Raw genomic sequence first — 17,665 nt, forward strand, 5'->3', positions numbered from 1 at the left:
AGGTTGGATCCAGGGGGATCCCAGCCCATGGACACTTCCAGACACCCCGTGGCTGGAGGTTTGGGAATGGAGTATCCATGCTGCCTTTCCTGTGCTCCTTTCAGAGTATTAGATCCACACACCTTTTCCACCCAAAGGGCTCAGGCTACGGGGAGAGCCACTCGGAGAAGTCAGGGAACAAAAGTGGAGAATTCAGGGATCTAATGGCCACTTTGAGCCCTCTGGTATCAGCAGGGCTCAGGAGTTATTGCTTATTTGGGAGCTGTCTTTTTATGGGAATGGTAACCAAACCTCCCTGTCCCATTTGCACCCTCCTCCTGCAAGGAACTTGTCTCCAAATTCTTGATGCTGCTTCCCTTCAAGTGATAAAGAGTCCCCGTCCCCCGTCCCCCATCCCCCCCCCATTCCCAAGGGAAAACCTTCCTTACTGCTAAACACTGAAAACCTGGCTCTGGATGGCAGGTCACAAATAAAATTCCAAGAGGGATCTTCCATTTTACCCTCAATTCCCCCCTCTAAGGCAGGAGGAGAAGCACATCCCGAAGAGCTCCCAGAGCCCTGATTCCCACGTCTTTGCTGCACCGCTGGAGAAGGACAAGGATTTGGGGCTGGGAGGACTGGCTGGGCCTGGTGTGGAAGTGGTTAAAGGGATGGGTCTGAGGGCAAGGGCTGCCTTGCCTTGATTTATGGGCTGGCTGAGTTAATTTGCTCTTTGTGTGTGATTAGTTGCTGTTGCTGAATGGTCATCTTCCACAACTACAAATCTAATTAATGCCGGGGTGCCAAGTGTTGGTTTGGTGTTTTGTTGTTTGTGGGGGTTTTTATTGGTTTTTTTTTTTTGTTTGTTTTTTATTTTTTTTTTTTTAAATCCCTGGAAAATATTTCTGCTGTCTTAATACTTGAGAACTGATCATTAATTAGTATGAGTCTGCTAATAGCCAGCTGGATGGTTTCTTGGTTCTCCTCACTTCCAAATTTGCCTGGAGAAGGGTCTCGGGAGCTGTGGTGACTCTCCAAGCAGCCCACCAAGGTGTCTGCTGGGATCAGCAGCTTGCAAGGAGCAATCTGCTTTTTCCGCCCCCCCACTTCCCAATTTTCTGCAAAACCTGGGAAGAGGGGTAAAACAGCTCCCCGAAATATCTGCTTTCCCCAGACAGCTGTAATTCCTTGGCGGCATTTCCAGCTGGCTCTGTGTTTCGGGGTTCTGGTGCCGTCCCTTTCTGTGTCCATGGCCTCATCAAACCTTTCCTCCAGCTAAGACATAAATTCGGGAGGTTTTGAGCTCAGAGATTTCAAAGCCGCGCTGAAGCACATGGAAATGATTCTCAGGGCTACGGCTATAAAAATAATTGTATTGCCAGGGGAAAGGGTGACATGAGATGTCCCCAAAAGAGATCTCGGCGGTGGTTACAGGATCTGTCCCGACTCTGTAAGAGCCCGCTGTTATCGCCCCGGCTCATTTATCACCGCTACCTATAACCGCAGGAAAAATGCCCCCCCAAAAAGCAATGTAGGAAGGAATCGAGAGGGGAGGCCGCTCAGATAGAAGCGTTTCAATCTCCCCCTTTGTTTTAATGAGGATGCTTTGAAAATTAGGGCGGCTCTGCAGAGCTGAGCGGTGTGAGGTTGACTAATTTGGAGACAAATTAGGTCTATTTAATGTCTGCCTCGATTGCTCCCTTAATGACCCTTCAACGCACATCTCTCCCGATAGGACTTTTTACCGCAGCTCTGCCTCCAGCAGATTAAGTAATAACATGTTTTTACCACTTTTCTAAGCGCTCCTTCGGACCCGATCCAGCATTTTCCCTCCGCCATGCGTGTCTCCAGCCCTTTCTGATGGGTAATTCATTTATTTGCGTCTAGCCCCTGGCAGATTTGTCTCTTTGCACGTCTCCTTCTCCGGAGCATTTCCCTTGCACCTTCTTTTTCAAAGATCCCTGAGCCTGAGAGGTTTTTGGCCGACTTGCAGCGTGTTTGGTGTCTGCTGGGTTTAAACAGATTTATCCTTTCCCAAGGAAAGACGTGAACGTAAACAGAGGATCCAAAATGCATTTTGCTGGGCTTTTTAAACGCACTGAGATGAAACCCCCACTCCTCCCTGCCGCTACAAGGCTATTAATGTAAATACCAAACTTTACAATCCTTCCTGTCAAGGCAACTTATTTACATTTTTTGAAGGATGCGTATAAAAAAACCCGGGGCTTTTGGGACAAAAAAAGGGCTTCGTTCCAGTGTCGCTACACCCCCAGTTAACTGTGCTGCTCTCTATACACTATAGAATTAGGTTTTGTTCCCAGGGCCAGCAGAGATAACATCTGTTTGCTTCTTTAAGGAGAAAATGAAATAGGATGCTGGTGTTCTATACTGGAAACAGCCCTTCGAGTCTGAAGGGGTGATGGCATGAGGGCTGTGGATTGAACTCATGCCTTAAACATGGTTTCTCCAGCACGGAAAAGGTGGGAAAAGGGGCTCCCAGAGCCAGTTCCAGCCCAGGGGATGCGAAGGGCTCGTTCCCAGTGAGTGGGAAGGAGCAGCAGGCTGCTCATACTGGTGCGGGGCTCAGGACTGTGCTGACCTTTGCGCTTTGCTGCTGGTCCTGCCATCCCAGCTGGACAGGCTTGTTCCCTGCTAAAAGGAATATCAGCAAATGTACTGTCTTGGGTTTGTTTTTTTTCCCTGATTTGTTCTTTTCAGTTCAGAGCCATTTTAGAACACTTCGAAGGCAAAAGGAAAAAGTGGCTGCAAGGGGAGGGGTGCAGGTGCCGGCAGTGAGGATGGGGAGATTTTGGGGGGAGGAAGGCTCAGCTGAAACATCCCACTGCAGTCTTAGAGGTGCAAAAGCTGCGCCTGTTTCTCCTGCAACTCCCGGAGCCAGTCAGTTGTCTGGAATTCCATGGAGCAGAACAGGAAAAGCTCTCGTGGCCAGGGAAGCGAGCAGCAGCGACCTGCTGGCACTCTCAGGGGCCAGGTGGCATTTTCCCAGTTCCCAAGGCTCTGATTTTCTAATCAAACAGCTCCTCTGATTTCTGTTTTGCTTGCAGCCAGAGGGGAGTGAGCATCCCTCTGAGAAGAAAACCTTTCCTTGCTTCTCTCTCCCCAAAACCTCGGGAAAGGGGAGGATGGCAGCTCAGCCTGAGCAGCGCTCGCCCCACGTTTGCAGTTCCTACTCCCTAGGAAAGGCAGGAGCTGATCCCAAACCCACAGGGCAACTTCTTACGGATTTTTTGTCCATTGAGGCAGCACAGGCTGCTCCCCTCTCCCCCGTGAAAAGTCCCACCACCCAACTAAACTCGCCTGTTTTCAAGGGGTTCTTGAGGACCTAGTTGTAGTTTTATTTTTTATTTTCTGGCAGCCGTAATTTCTGTCGCCATAAATGATAGAATTTGACACCGCACCGCACCAGGCCATTTGTCAACAACCTTTTCAGCAGTCCAACCACACGTGTGTTCCTGCACAACACAGGCACAGGGAGAGGTGGAAAGTTTGGGATCTTCCTCTGCAAGAACCACCACGGAGCACTGGGTTGGAGGTTGGGTTACGGCTAAGGAGCCGAATTCCAATTTATTCCAAATCAGACCAAAACATGCCAGGCTTTGGTTCTGCATGGTGATTTTTTCCATTATATCCTCACCTTTTTGAGGGATAGGGACAATCTGAGCACCTACCTATAAAGTCTGCATCATCAGAGCAATGTTATTAATAATTTAAGCAACAAGGAGTATAAAACATGGTTTAAAAAAGGCAGGTTTTTCCCCATGTGCTAGGAGTGGTGGTGTATTAGATAGCAGATTTCCAACCATCCTTGGCTAATGGCAACACATCATTTGGGAAACAACAGAATCAATGCATTGTTCCAGCCCAGCACTTTCCTATTCAGCCAATCTAAACTGCTGAAGAAATATGTGCTGGGGACATTTTACATCTGGTTTTGACAAGAAGCCTGGGTTTTTGTGGGTTTTTTTTTTTTTTTTAATCTGTTTGCTGCAGTTTTTTAACCCAGATTAGCATGGGAAAAGGCTCTCTGTTTTATAAACGGAGGGTTTAGCTTTTGAAAAACTCATTCAGTCTTGGATTTTTGCAGTTGAAATCGGGGCACTATGTGCAAAATATAAGAATGCCAGTGATGGCCATAAACCCCACAACAACAGTGTTACTTATTTAAATAGAGCTAAACAACAGGCAGCTCGTGCTAGAGGTAGAATGGGTAGAATAACTAATTTTGAGACTTTTTTCTTGCTTTGGGGAATCACTCGAATAGCTTAATTCCAGCACCAAAGTGCAAATTCCAAACCATTTCAGGATTCAAGTGAAACATTTACATCTAAAATGGTTCTACATCTGCTTCCCACCACTAGTAAGCCATGCTTTCACATTTTTCAGCTCTTTGAACTGAGGCAGTGCAGTTGCATCAAGTTTTTGCCTGAATTTTATTTATTCAAACGGGCCATTCACTGCTGACCGAACAAAGATGGATTTGCCTCTTTAAACAAGCCCAGCCAATGGGCTGGGATAAACTTTCCTCTTCAGCTCTGCACATGATGAAATTATTTCATTTTTACATCACAAGGGTGGCGGGGAAAAATGTCCCTTCAGAGTGTTTGCATGGTGGAATGGGCTCGTGGGCTCTGTTTTATGTACGGAGCCCCAGAGAGTGCCCAGCCAGACCCAAACTCCGGCTGACACAACGCAGAGCCGCTCTGCTTAATTAGCTGGAGATGAGGGTGTTATTAAAAGGCTTTTCCCCCCTTCCTTTCTGACTGTTTATTCCTCCCTCCCCAAGGCAGCTGAAGAGGAAGTAGTTTTCTGCTCATGGAAAGCGACGAGGAAGGGTTTGGTGAGGAGAGTAAATAAGAAACTGCACCTAACGCCAGCCACTGCTCTACCATCACTTTGGGGAAGGGAAACTGGACAAACCCAAAAATTTAGCAGAGTTTCTCCCGTGTCTGTTTGCTTTTTGCTGTGCGAGGGGGAAGGGACACAGCCCAGGACTGCAGCCGACATCTGCTGCTCATTTCTTTTAAGAGAAGCACAACCTGGGGCGAACCCATCGCCGAGCCCCGTCTGGGTCCTGCCGACCCCCTGGCCCCCCAGCTGGGAGGGGATGTGGCCACCACAGGGCTCAGCACTGGGGTTTTTGGGGTGCAGACACCCACAGAGTGGGGCAGCAGCTGTTTTGGATCCCCTTGTCAGCCTGTTGTGGCCATCACCTTTTCCTCTCTGAGCCCTGCTCCGAAGCAGCGCTTTCTGGCAAATCTCACACGGTGACGGCTTTCCCCTCTGTCCCTCATCACCCAGCTCTCAACACCAGCCCCCTCTTCTCCCCATTCCCACAGAGCAAAAGCATGCTGATTATTATTTTTCACACCCCCCCCCCCCAAAAAAAAAATAAAATCAATCTCATTTTTGCCCTCCTGGAAGCTCCATTTATTCAAATTTCCTCCAGCACCGGGAGAGCGGGAGGAACTGGATGTGTCTACTCTGCCCTCCAGGTCAGTGACCCCAAACCCATCAGCACCCCCAGCATTCCACAAAGGGCAAAGGGAAGGAAACAGACCCAGGAGAAGTCATCCAGGAGAAGAGAAACGGGTACCTACCCCTTGGGCTGGCCCGGCCCGGCCCGGGCGGTCGCTAGTGGGAGGCCGACATGGACCACGCTCCCTCCATCCTCCACACGGAGAAGGCATAACTGAGCCTCTCATGAGCCACGTAACTGCAGCTCGTCATCTTACTGTCCATCTCGTCGCTCTGTAGCACCTGGTAGAGGAAGTCTATGTACCGCGCCGCCAGCTTGAGCGTCTGGATTTTACTCAGTTTGTCAGAGGGCAGCGTGGGGATGATTTTCCTCAGGGCGGCAAAAGCTTCGTTGAGAGACTGAGTCCTCTGCCTCTCTCTGACGTTGGCCAGGATCCTCTGACTCTGCAGTTCTTCGTAAGATTGGGAGCTGGGACTGGACTTCTTCCCCCTCTTCCCTGGGTTGGGGCTGCCATCTTCGCTGGACTTCTTACTGTATCTTCTCTTCCTGCCAAATCTCTTTGGCTGCCTTTCCAGCTCCTCTTCACTGGTCCCCAAGCTATCCACAGGGGAAACAGGAGAACTGGAGCTTTCTTCCATGCTTTCTGCAAGAAGGGGAGGGGAAGAGCCTTTCCCCCCCTCCTTATGTTATGTGAGTGTGTGTGTGTCTTAAATGTGCTTTAAATTCCTGAGACAGATCCTTTGGAAAAACAGGAGGACTCTTTTTTTCTTTTTTTTTCCTTTTTTTTTTTTTTTTTGCTGACCAAACGTTTTCCAGGTTGCTTGAAGGGCTCTTATTTCAAGGACCGAGGTTGTGTAAAAAAACTGAGGTCTTGGAGAGAGGAAGTTATTCTAACTTTTTGGAAACTTTAGCTGAGCTCAGTTGCTAAATAGTTGTCAGAAGTGAGGGAGGTGCGGGGCTCCCTCCTGATTGGCCGGCCAGGTCGGTGGGAGGAAGGCTTTTCCCCTGCTAAACTTTCACAGTTTTATGTTACACTTAACTAAAATCTTGGGAATGCACCTCGAATCGAAGATAGCTGGTGAACGCCACCCCCCGCCCCTGGGTATGCTGGATTTGCAGCACCCCCCCAGGATAACCCCCCACCCACCCTGGGGTTTTTGGGGTGCTGCCCAGGGTCCCGTTCCCAGCAGAGGTTCCGTGCCCAGCTCGGGGTGCAGAGGGAGCTCTCCAAGCACAAGAGTTTGCCCCGTTCTCATGGAACGGGGCGCTATTCTCCAGCCCCCCGTGCTGGGGGTCCTGCAGGGATGGGGTGGGGATCTGCCTCCCCATCCCACAGGGTCACCTTGGAGCGGCAGAACATCCCTGGGGCACGCTAAGCCGTGGCAATGGTGGAGATTTGGGGGCAGAGGGGACAAACCCCGACTTGTGGGGGACATGCCTTTGGGTTTCTTTCCTCCTGGACAAACCCAAAATATCGATCATTTGGAAAGCAGCTAATAGTTTGTGGAAAAACCCTTGGAGAGGCAACACTGGCCATGCACTGACATTTTCTCCCCATTTCCCCCCTTCCTGATTTTAGGGAATCAGCAGCCAAGGTAGGTAGGAGGACATTTTTTCCTCCTTCAGAATATCCTGCTGCTGAATTTGTGGAATCCCAGCACACAAAAACTGCGAGAGCAGGATTTTTGATCTATCCAACAGAAGACAACAGGTCTCTTTTTCCCTCTCCATCATGCCGTAGGGGGAAATGTGGGAAAACTCTGCTGGCTTCTGTGGAGCTAAGGCAGAGAAAGATCAGATTTGAACCTCTGATTTCAGTCACAGCCCAAATTGCAGGAACAGATGCATTCCTGAGCGGCAAAGATCATGTTTTCAAAATAGATCAGGGAAACAAAATAAAATAAAATAAAATAAAATAAAATAAAATAAAATAAAATAAAATAAAATAAAATAAAATAAAATAAAATAAAATAAAATAAAATAAAATAAAATAAAATAAAATAAAATAAAATAAAACAATAATAATAATAATAATAATAATAATAATAATAATAATAATAGTACAAGAGAAACTCATAAAATGTTGATGTTGTATCAGAAGAATTGGTTTGGAATGCGTTTCTTTGCGAAGTTTTCCAGTAGGTATCAACACTCATTAACAGAAAAAATAATGTCTGGTTTGATTGGAAAGTGTTCCTTGGTAGGAGAAGGAATTTTTGGCTTGCCTGGGGCTGGCTGCACCGCTGGTAGGTAATGTTTATAGTGGAAAGGCTTCCCCAGGCAGCCCCCGGGGAGAGCCTGTGTTTGCTTTCCAAAGGAAAGGTTTTCAGGTGCAGCACAGAAGTCGGAAAGCGAGGCCATTCTGCAAATAGATTTTTAATCCGATTTAAGACCCCGGTAAGCTGGGCAGGGTGGGTGCTGCTCCTGTTCGTACCCCAAATGCGTTTCCAGAGGGTTTGGGGCTGGATCTGAGGGTTGATCCAGCATCTGAAACCTGGAGTTCCAGGAGTACAAGTGGGCTGGGACGGTGCCTACCACGGACCTCAAAGCTGATGCCACCCCTTGAGAGGGGTATTTGGTTTGTCCTGCGGTTATTTAGGCGCCTCCTGAGTGCTTGGGATCCTTCCCAATTATTGAGGGAAGCCATCACTGAAGGCTGGAGGGGCACCATTCCTGGTTTTCCCAGAAAACAGGTTCTTGTCTCACAGCACTGCGCGTGTGCAGGGATTTCAGAGGCGCCGTGGGTTAGCAGGGATTCATGGAGCACGGGAGAGCAGGGGGATGCAGGGACTCATGGAGCACGGGAGAGCAGGGGGATGCAGGGATTCATGGAGCACGGGAGAGCAGGGGGATGCAGGGCTGAGCTCCTGGGGTGTCCTGCCCAAAAGGGCTGCAGGTGTCCACAAAACACCGCTCAGGGAGGGAGCAGGGATGTTTTGGGCTGCGTTTGAGAGCACCAGGAGCAAGGGAAGATGATCCCAGCTGGTGAGGAGGGTGAGTGGATCTGCTGGTTGTACCTCTCCTCTCCTGTCCTCTCTTCCTGCCCTGCCAACATTTATTTTCCAGCTTTTTATGGCCCAGCCATGACCACCGAAAGCAGGGCTTGACCTCCCAGTGTGTGAGGTGTTTCCACGGGCTCAGATTTGACCCTACCAGTGACAGAGGAGTTCTGGGGGTGGACTGTGTGGATGGATGTCAACATTTCCTGTTCTCAGCTGGCAGAGGGAGTTTGGGATAATCCCATGCAAGCATAGGCACAGCTCCTGGGCATTTCTCTGGAGCTGTGCTGAGAAAAAGCTGTGGCCACGTGGCGTGATCCTGGTCCAGCTGCTGCTCCTGGCACTCCGGGATGTGCCTCTCTGGGCTGCACGGCGGCAGCAGCAGAGCAGCCCAGCGCTCCTCTGGGTTAAACAGCTAATATTAAGTAAATAAATTAAATAAAAACCTGCCTCGCTTTAGCAAACGAGACCGAAGGAGTGTTTGCAGGATCGAGGCAGGATTTCTCCCTAAGGGAATTGCTGCTGTGCATAACCTCTAAATGTGCAAAGCCTTTTAGTATCAGGCAGGCTTCATTAGGGGAAATTTATGGTGGGATTTGGCTGTGGGGTAATTATGGAGTCTCTGAGCCCGGCTCCAGCGAGCATCGCTCTGGAGCTGCCGCTTGTGTGTGTGCGGACCCTCCACTGCTGCAGTGCTTGGTGCCAGGACTGGTGGTGACAATCCTGCAAATATCTGCCCTGGAGCAGACCAAAGGCAGGGGACCAGCCTCGGCTGAAACGTGATCCAGGTCTCCTGGAGGACAGGGGAGTTTGGGGAGGTTTGTGGGGGAAGCAGCGTGAAGGTGCCACTGGCAAAGCGGGCTGGGCTGGATCCATCCTTCCTGCCACCACAGCAGGGTGGGAGAGAGGTTAGGGAGTAAAAACTGCCACATAAAAGAATAGTTTCGGAGGAATTGTAATGCCCTGTTTGAATGTGACACTGTCAGGCTCCCAGTTTATTTTGTTATCAGGCAATAATGAATATGGATTGAGATTTGGGGTCAGTGCTTGTTCTCTGTAGGAAGCCTGTGGTCCAGTTGTCCCCTTGGCAGGATTTGACCAGAAAATCACCCTCTGGCCTCTCTGTGCTGAAGAGGAGAAAGTTTGGATTTTAGCCTCCTGCCACCCCTGCCTCTGGCTTGTCGTGGGAAGCAGGAAAAGATTGGATGCCAGTGCAGGTAATAACCTTTCAGGGCACCCAGCTTGCTCTTCCAACCCCCTTCTGCTGGAGAGCTGCCAGGGATGCCAATTTTTGGAGAAAAAACTGGGGAAAACCAGACACCGTTGTGCTCTTTTGCCCTCCTCCTGTTCCTGCTATAGAGGAGAGCATCCCTCCTCCCTCCAGAAACATCCCGCTGCAAAATTGCATCGAACCACCTCTACTGCAGCCCGATCTGGTTAAGCTGGTTCGGTTTTCCCCCTCCTTTTTTAAAGGGGATAATTCCTCAGTGCTTGTGCAGCACTCAAAGGGAGCGACCCGGTGTGGGCACCTTGCCTGTGCTGCCTTGGGATTGTCCCTGCTCCTTCTGGTGCCTGGGCTTTGTTCTCTCATCCCTCGTGTCCCCCAGAGCTCTCCCCCTGCGGTGACAAGTTCCTAATCAAAAGCAAAGGAGCAGATAAGGGGCTTTAGGGATGAGACGCTCGGAGCGGAGCACGGTTCCAAAGTAATCGGATCCGCTCCGGCCGCAGTTTTGTGCAGGAATGTACATCTGTTTCTGAACTGTTACCAGCTGATGTGCCCGCTCTTCGCTTCTGCTTCCTCCGCTTCCAAAGCCCCGGAGCAGCGGGACCAGCGCAGGAGAGGCTGAGCCGGGGCAGCGATTCCTGCTGTGGGATGATCCTGGCAATAAATGCAGCAAGGTGTGCTTTGGATCTCCCTGTAAGGACAGAGGTGGTAGCAGCTCTGTCCTTGCTCCATGACCTGGATCACTCAGCTTGGTGCTTGAGGACCCTGGAAACAGGGATCTTTTTAAGCAAGGCTTGCAGGAGGCTGACAGAAAAAAGACTAGGGAAGGACTTTGAGGTTTTCCCAGCGGATGTCCCTTTCTCCCAGGAAATGCCCACAGGCTCTTTGTCCATCTCCTTTATGAAGGTGGCTGCTACATCCAAGCTTTGACCAAGCAAGGTGTGAATTTTAAGGGTCATCGTGTAGAGGAGAAGGCTCCAGGGAGAGCTCAGAGCCCCTTCCAGGGCCTAAAGGGGCTCTGGGAGAGCTGGAGAGGGACTGGGGAGAAGGATCGAAAGGATGGGACAAGGGGGAATGGCTTCCCACTGCCATGGGAAGGGTAAGATGGGATATTGGGGAGAAATTCTACCCTGTGAAGGTGGTGAGCCCCAGAGAAGCTGTGGCTGCCCCACTGGAGCATGTCTTGGAGAGGAGAGGTGCTTCTGAGCCCTTCTAACTCCTGTAGGACACAGGCAGGTGTTTAAAGTTATGGATACATTAAAATCAGGCCTGAATTTCTCTCCCTCTGGAATAAGAAGGGAGATCTTCAGTGTCTTCTACAGGTTTTTGGGATCTCAAGCACAAAGCTGTTGGGGGCCCATCCCCATCTGCACCGCTGTCAGTAGGACGAGGAGAATCTGACCAGACCTAGTTCTGCCTCAAACATGGGGTGCAATGTTTCAGATCTGATCATGGATTTCTGGCAAGGTGAGAAATCCATGTAATTTCCCGTGCTGGCAGCACTGGGATGGCAGCGCGCGTCTTGCCGCGGAAAGAAACCCAAAGGCAGCAGCATCGCTGTTGTGGATTCTATTTTTAATGACAGCACAGAAAGGACGGGTGTTCTGGGGAGTAAAAAGTGGTGGCTATCACGATTCCAAAAATAACATTTCTATTTTAGATCATTTGCCTGAGGCCACTGCTAATTGCAGATCGGAGTGGAATGGCTCCCTGGGAATCCACAGGCAAGAAATTTTTTTCTTTCATTCTTTCCCTCTTTTTGGAAGGTGGAATATTAATTGTGGCTGCAGCAGTAGCAATTGTAGCTTAAAAACCTGGGCTAGGAAAAATGAAAATACTTTTTCATGAACTGGAAAATCAAGCCATGGGAAACATTTCATTCTCCTCACCTTTTCCTCCCGCATTTCCGGCCTTGTTAAATTGGGAAAGAAGGGCTTCCCACTAATATAAAGGTGAATCCAAATCCAGCCTGGGTGTTCCAACAGCACTCAGGAATGGCTGGAAGGATCAAGCTTCTCTTTAAGTTTTTGGGTTTTTTATTGCAACACCAGCTTCAAGAGGTTGTTACACCTTTCAGTGTATCACCAGATTGCTCCAAGCCTGCTGTTTGTATTCCTGCCTTCCAATATTTTTGAGAATTAACCAGAATCTTGATTATTCTCATCATGGATTAATTTGAATCCTGATGATTCAAGAGGTGAACCAACCTTATAGTTAACAGCATTGTGAGGTGAAAAGACAGGAACAAGGTAAAACAAAGGAAAGCCCTGGAGTAATTGAGCTGCTGTTGCAATAAATGGCTCTCCTCATGGGTTCAGGGAAGAACGTCTCTCAAAGCAAAGTTTTAACTGCTGGGGATGGAATTTAATCACCAAGGTGCAGCATTTGGCAGGTCAGATGCTGGGCAGAGGGAAGCCAAAACAATGAGCTTGACATGGTAACTGTGGGGCTGGTGCCTCTGCTGGAGCCCACTGGGATTCTGGGAATTGCCACGATTTGGGAAAGTCACAGTACTGAATGCCAGGGGAAAACAAAGGAAAATTTTTTGGGGGTTCTCAAGAGATAAAAAAGGCATTTTCCAGGAGAAGATGATGGAGCCGGTTAAAATCAGGCCTTTGCAGGTTCTTTGGCCAGCTCTGAACTTCACCTGGGCTTTTGGATACCTGAGCTATCAGTATCACAGTTTGCAAAAACTGGAGCTCAGGCAGCCTCTGTCCTCATTTCTCATCCCACAGCACTGCAATTCCCCTGAAATTTCTTCTTTCCTTGCAGTGAGAAGTCCTGCCTTTGGAGCATTCCTATTCCCAGCAGCCTGGCTGTGGGATCACAGAGATGAGACCTGGCTTTCCTGTGCCAGAAGAGTTCTGCTGGTTTGGCAATTGGGTTCATCCTCCCCAAATATTCATCTGCTTAAACCAGGGAGCAACACTTTCTGCCTCAGGGTTTGGGTCTTCTGGGCGTTGCTCTCCTGGATTTAAGTGGCCTGGAAGAGGGATGGGACAATGCCCTGGGTAACTGGTGAACTTCTCTCCAAGGGGAAAAGGAAAAACCTGACAGTTACTGAGGGGAAAAAAAGTTCATTTTCTAAATAGAGCAACCTTTTTTGAAATGTGCCAGCATTCCAAGGAAAATAAGATTTATTTTGGAAAACCAGGCACCCTGAGTCCTTCACCTCCATGTGTTGCAGTTTAGGTTTCTGCTGCAGCGATGGACTGGTGCCTTCTGATCAAGTTTCTTGGCTACCAGCTGATTTGGTTTCACTTTGGTATTTAATTTGATGCTGAAAGGTTGAAATCTTCAATTTAAGGAAGAAAAAAAATAATAATTACTGAGTAACTACACTTACAACATCAGAAGGGAGAGCCAAACCTACTCAGCTGAGAGAGGAAATTCTTTTTCTTAGACTGATTAAAACTTTTGCTTTTTTCTTTGTCTTTACCAACACCTGTTTAACTCAGGCACCTGAATAAACTTTGAGGAGAAAAGATAGTTTTGTTAAAGGCTCAACTGGACCCCCAAAAGCTCGAGTTCCACTTCTGAGACCCTCAACAAATCCAGGGGAAACCAGGCTTGACATTCCTAGTGAGACCTGGGGAGGAAAAAGCAGGAAAGGCCCATTATTTCTTTCAAAAACAATTAGGTGGAAAAGCCCCAAGCCAAACAAACAAGCCCTCCAAACTCAAGGCTGGTTGAATTGAAAAGAAGACACCATAAAAATTTATAAAATGAGTGTAACTTGGTTTAGGCTGTTGTTCTAGAAATATTGAGTGGACCGTCCGTTTCCTCAGGAGCAACAACCCTGCTTGTTGGGATGCTGTAAGCCACAGCACAAAGTCTCCTGGATGGAGTTGGGGCTGTAGACACACGGCCTGTGGACACCCAAACTGCTGTGGAGGAACGTGTGCGCAGTAGCCCAGACACTGGAAATGAAATGATCAGGGAAACAGCTGCACCCCTCAGAGGCACAGGAAAAGCATTCCTGCAGAACATCTGTGGATTTGCATGTGTTGGGTCAAGGAAGATGTTTGGATGAGGCAGCAGGTATGAACCTCCCAGGCCTGCTGCACCCAGAGTCCAGGGCATCCTCCACCCTTCCCATGGCATGCTTGGTGTGCTTGGATGGGCAAGGGTGGCCTGCCCGTTATTATTATCAAATTCCAGAATTATTTGGATTGGAGGGATCTTGGAGGTCACGTCCCACACCTTCCACTATCCCAGGTTGCTCCAAGTCCTGTCCAACCCGGCCTTGGGCACTTCCAGAGATCCAGGGGCAGCCCCAGCTGCTCTGGGCACCCTGTGGCAGGCCTCCTCACCCTCACAGAGAACAATTCCTGCCCAGTATCCCATCTGTCCCTGCCCTCTGGCAGTGGGAAGACATTCCCCCTGTCCTGTCACTCCAGGCCCTTGTCCAAATTTCCTCTCCAGTTTCCTTACTGTCCTCCTTTAGGTATCCTGAACCTCAGCTGGACTGGCCAGTGTGAAGCAGTGCTCCAGCAGAATTCCTGGGCTCTGATTCCTGTCTCAGTGGCTCGTACCCTACCTGCAGCATCTTCCAGGAGGGGTGGCCTTGAGAAACATTCCTTTGGCTGAAGCTGTGAGGTGCATTCCAGTGCTGGATGCATCCTCACAGTGGGACAGGTTTTGGTCTCAGTGGGAGAGAGCAACACCCTATGTGGGATCAGCTTCAAATGTATAAATCATTGCATGGAATTGAGGAGGTGATGCAAGAGCTCAAATCTTCTCCAGGAGGTGGGCAGCAGCTGAAGCCTGTAGATACAGCCTAGCTTCTGTGTTCTCCTGGAATTCATCAGCACTCCCTGGTAGCTCTCTCTGCCAAGGAGGATGAGAAGCCCAACCTGTGGTGGATTGCAAAGCATTGAGTTTTTGTGTATTTTAGCTCAAAACATCTTTTGAAGGAGGAGAGCTGTAAAATATACCTGTCCTCGGCCTGAACCTCCCCCAGCTTTTTCATTATCAGTTAAGCTTTGCAATTTGTTGGGGTCTTTTTGGGTTTTTTTGGGTTTTTTTCTGGCATCAATAGGGCGGTGAGGTTTCATTTCCTCCTCCTTGGCGCTTTTGGCAAAGCTCAAGTTTGCTGTCGGTTCCACTCTAGGCCCTGTCAGGTGACTCCGAGTCTGATCCACAACTTGCACAGTCAGCAGAAAACTTTATGTTGCTCTCAGCAGGCTTTGCAGCGACCTTTAATAATTCCCTCCTTCCAAGGGGGCTGGAGCGGGGATCCAGTAGGCATTTGTCGTGTCCCACTCTCCTCAAGGGCCAATAATTCCATGCAATATTTTCGTAGGCCTTTGATCCATCACTGTTGCTCGATGGTGCTTTGAAGCCTTAATAGCGCCCCATATCCCGCACTTATTAAATTCAAATTCTCCAGTCGCATTTCCCTGGAAGATACATAAAAATAACACATGGAGGAAATGGAGCTGGAAGATCCTCTGTATGAGCTGGCTTACATCTCCTGTGTGGGGAAGACACCGAGAGCGTTGCCTTTGCACTCGTGACAGAGCCATCTGCGCAGTTTTGACAGAGTGGGGAATATCTGAAAAAGCAATAATAGGCTTGGGGAGCCGCGAGCCGGCTTCAAAGCCTGATTTTCAGGATGCTGCTGGGCAGCCTTTCATATAGAGGGAATTAGCACTGGAGGCACCTCACTGCACAGGATGCCCTGGGCTTTGGAAATGGATGTGTCTGGTGAGCTTTAATGAGGCTTCTCTGGAGCTCTTTGTGGCAGATATTTTGGGATTGGGATAAAGGTGCCATTGAGGGGTCTGGAATCAAGTTGGACCCAATGATCTTGAGGCCTTTTCCAACCTAAGTTATTCTGTCTTGTTGGAGAGGGAAGGGTAAAGCAGTGGGATGAGACATTTGCTTGAGGATTGTACAGAATGAAGGGGGAGATGCAACAGATTTTGGGTGGAAACTCAGATCCAAGCAGGAGGACAGATGATCCATTAACTGCTGGAAGAACTGGGAGGAAAAACCAGGTATGTCTCAAGGATCCTCAGTTTACAAGATCCCTTTAGCTTCCTGCTCGAGAGTGACAGCCTGGGAACAAGCACAAGTCCATGGTGAATCAGGGAAACACTTGTCCCTCTTGATTTTTTGGGGTGTCACCAGGAGACAGGGGGGACATTTCTGATAAATTCCAGCAGAACCACACAATTTCCGTGCAAAGTCCTTCACGAGGACCAAGCAACTCGCAAGCCACCTCCTCAGAGCTCACCTCCATAAAAACATGTTTTCCCTGGGAAACTCTTCTCCCTGCCTGAGCAAGGAAAGCAGCCTGAGGAGAACAGAGAGAACTTGGCTGCACCGAAAATTAAAAGGGTGATGAGCAGCACTGGACAGGATGTGACACTCCCGTCAGCTCCAGTGTATCCCGGGCTGGCATCGCCTTGGGAGCTGCGAGGTTTGGGTGGCTCATGAAGATCCAGGGTCTGCTGCTGATCGCCACGCAGGCACAGACAGCGCTTCCCAAACCTTTGGCGTGGCTGGTGGGACAAATACCTTCTGGCTTACGAGGCAAAGCCCAAATTAACAGCCAGAAACATCAGCGTCTCACGGCATGTTGTGCAACCAGAGCTCTGATATTTTGTAATTAGTGTTGCTCCCTGTTGGTTTTGTTTTTTTCTTTTCTTAAAGTGGGATGTAATTTTTTCACCAGGAGAACATGGTGAAAAACTGATTCAGAAAGCAGATAATAAAAAAAAATAAACTAAAAAAAAAAAAAAATGGTTGCAGATAGTTCACCTTGTTTTCAAGGAAGTTGAGAACTTCCTAAAGGAAGTTTTCACAAGCGGGGAAATTTCTCTTTGGTGAAAAGCAGAAGTTTGATGCAGCAGGGTTGCTGAAAGTGTTACAAAAGATCAGTCTTCAGCATGGCCTTGCTGACATGAGAATTTTAAAAGCCCCAAAGTGCAACTGCTCTACTTGGTGCAAAAACTTCTGGGGATGAGGACTGAGGAGGTTTGGTGGTACCTTGGCAAACAGAAACATAACATGCAGTTGAGATGTGTAGGCAGCTGAAGGAGATGGCTTTCATGTGCTGTCTTGTGATGATGTGAACCTGCTGGTGGAAAAATGGGCTTCTAAGTGACAATTTTGGGTCAGTCCACCAGATGTGCTCAGAGTGTGGGTGCTGAACCCTGACCCCCAAGACCTTGGGCACATGTCAGTGTCGGCACCTTCGTTCCGCTGTGCGACAGACTGTGAGCGTGGAGGACTGAGATGGGATGGGGTTTTCTCAGTCCCAGTGTGTGTTCCCAGCATTGTTCCCAGCTCCATTCCCAGGAGTGTTGCTCCCTGTGGGGAGTGGGGACCACCAGCTCCCGGTGAGCACCGCAGGAGCGAGGCAAGGCCGGTGCACAGCGATTCGCAAGCAAACATCTGCTGGGCACTGAGCACAGATAAATCTCAAAATCAGAGCGGAGCAGACATGTGATGAAATCCTTCCAGGCGGAGGGGAGGGGGAGGGGGCCAGCAATCCAACGTGTCCCAATATTTTCATTATAAAACACAGCATATCAGTAACACACACATGTGAAGCTATGGAAATGCCAGGCCTGTCGCCGCGCCATATGTTTTAAATATCATCGAGTCGGCCGGTTTTGGGGTATATCCGATATTCTGGCTGCTGTCACTAGGACTGGACCAACCAATTCGTATGGAATATGAATTGGCCTTGAGCTCGGTCTAATCGCTGACCCAAGGAGGGTTTTGCAAAAGGCATTTCTAACCTGAAGAACGATAGGCTCAGTCTTGCGCTGGGGGAGGAGGGCGGGGGGACTCTTGACCTAGATACAAATCTCTGGGGTTAAAATTCAAGAGGCTGTTGGATAGCAAGGACCAAAACATGTCACTGATAAGATTTGTTCTCTCTCTCTCTCTTTTTTTTTTTATCTTTTTTAAAAATGTTTTTGCTGGAAAACACACCTCGCACAAAAATCC

General features: G+C 49.0%; 1 protein-coding gene and 1 long non-coding RNA gene across 2 annotated transcripts in view; one reads left to right on the forward strand and one right to left on the reverse strand.

The window, feature by feature from the left end:
* Positions 1–6,376, reverse strand: part of TWIST2 (twist family bHLH transcription factor 2) — a 25,970-nt gene extending 19,594 nt beyond the window's left edge. Inside the window, exon 1 of the mRNA XM_023930549.2 lies at positions 5,598–6,376. Within this exon, the coding sequence (XP_023786317.1) occupies positions 5,632–6,114 (483 nt within the window). The 5' untranslated portion in view covers positions 6,115–6,376 and the 3' untranslated portion in view covers positions 5,598–5,631. The remainder of the gene's footprint in view (positions 1–5,597) is intronic.
* LOC147652069 (uncharacterized) lies at positions 5,612–16,450 on the forward strand. The gene is made up of 2 exons (XR_015289294.1): positions 5,612–5,931; positions 11,361–16,450. It is a non-coding gene; the product is annotated as an uncharacterized LOC147652069 (long non-coding RNA).
* Positions 16,451–17,665: the final 1,215 nt, after the last annotated feature.

Source organism: Cyanistes caeruleus, chromosome 7 (assembly GCF_971803275.1).
Source record: "Cyanistes caeruleus chromosome 7, bCyaCae1.hap1.1, whole genome shotgun sequence".
In the NCBI taxonomy this organism is placed as follows: Eukaryota; Metazoa; Chordata; class Aves; order Passeriformes; family Paridae; genus Cyanistes; species Cyanistes caeruleus.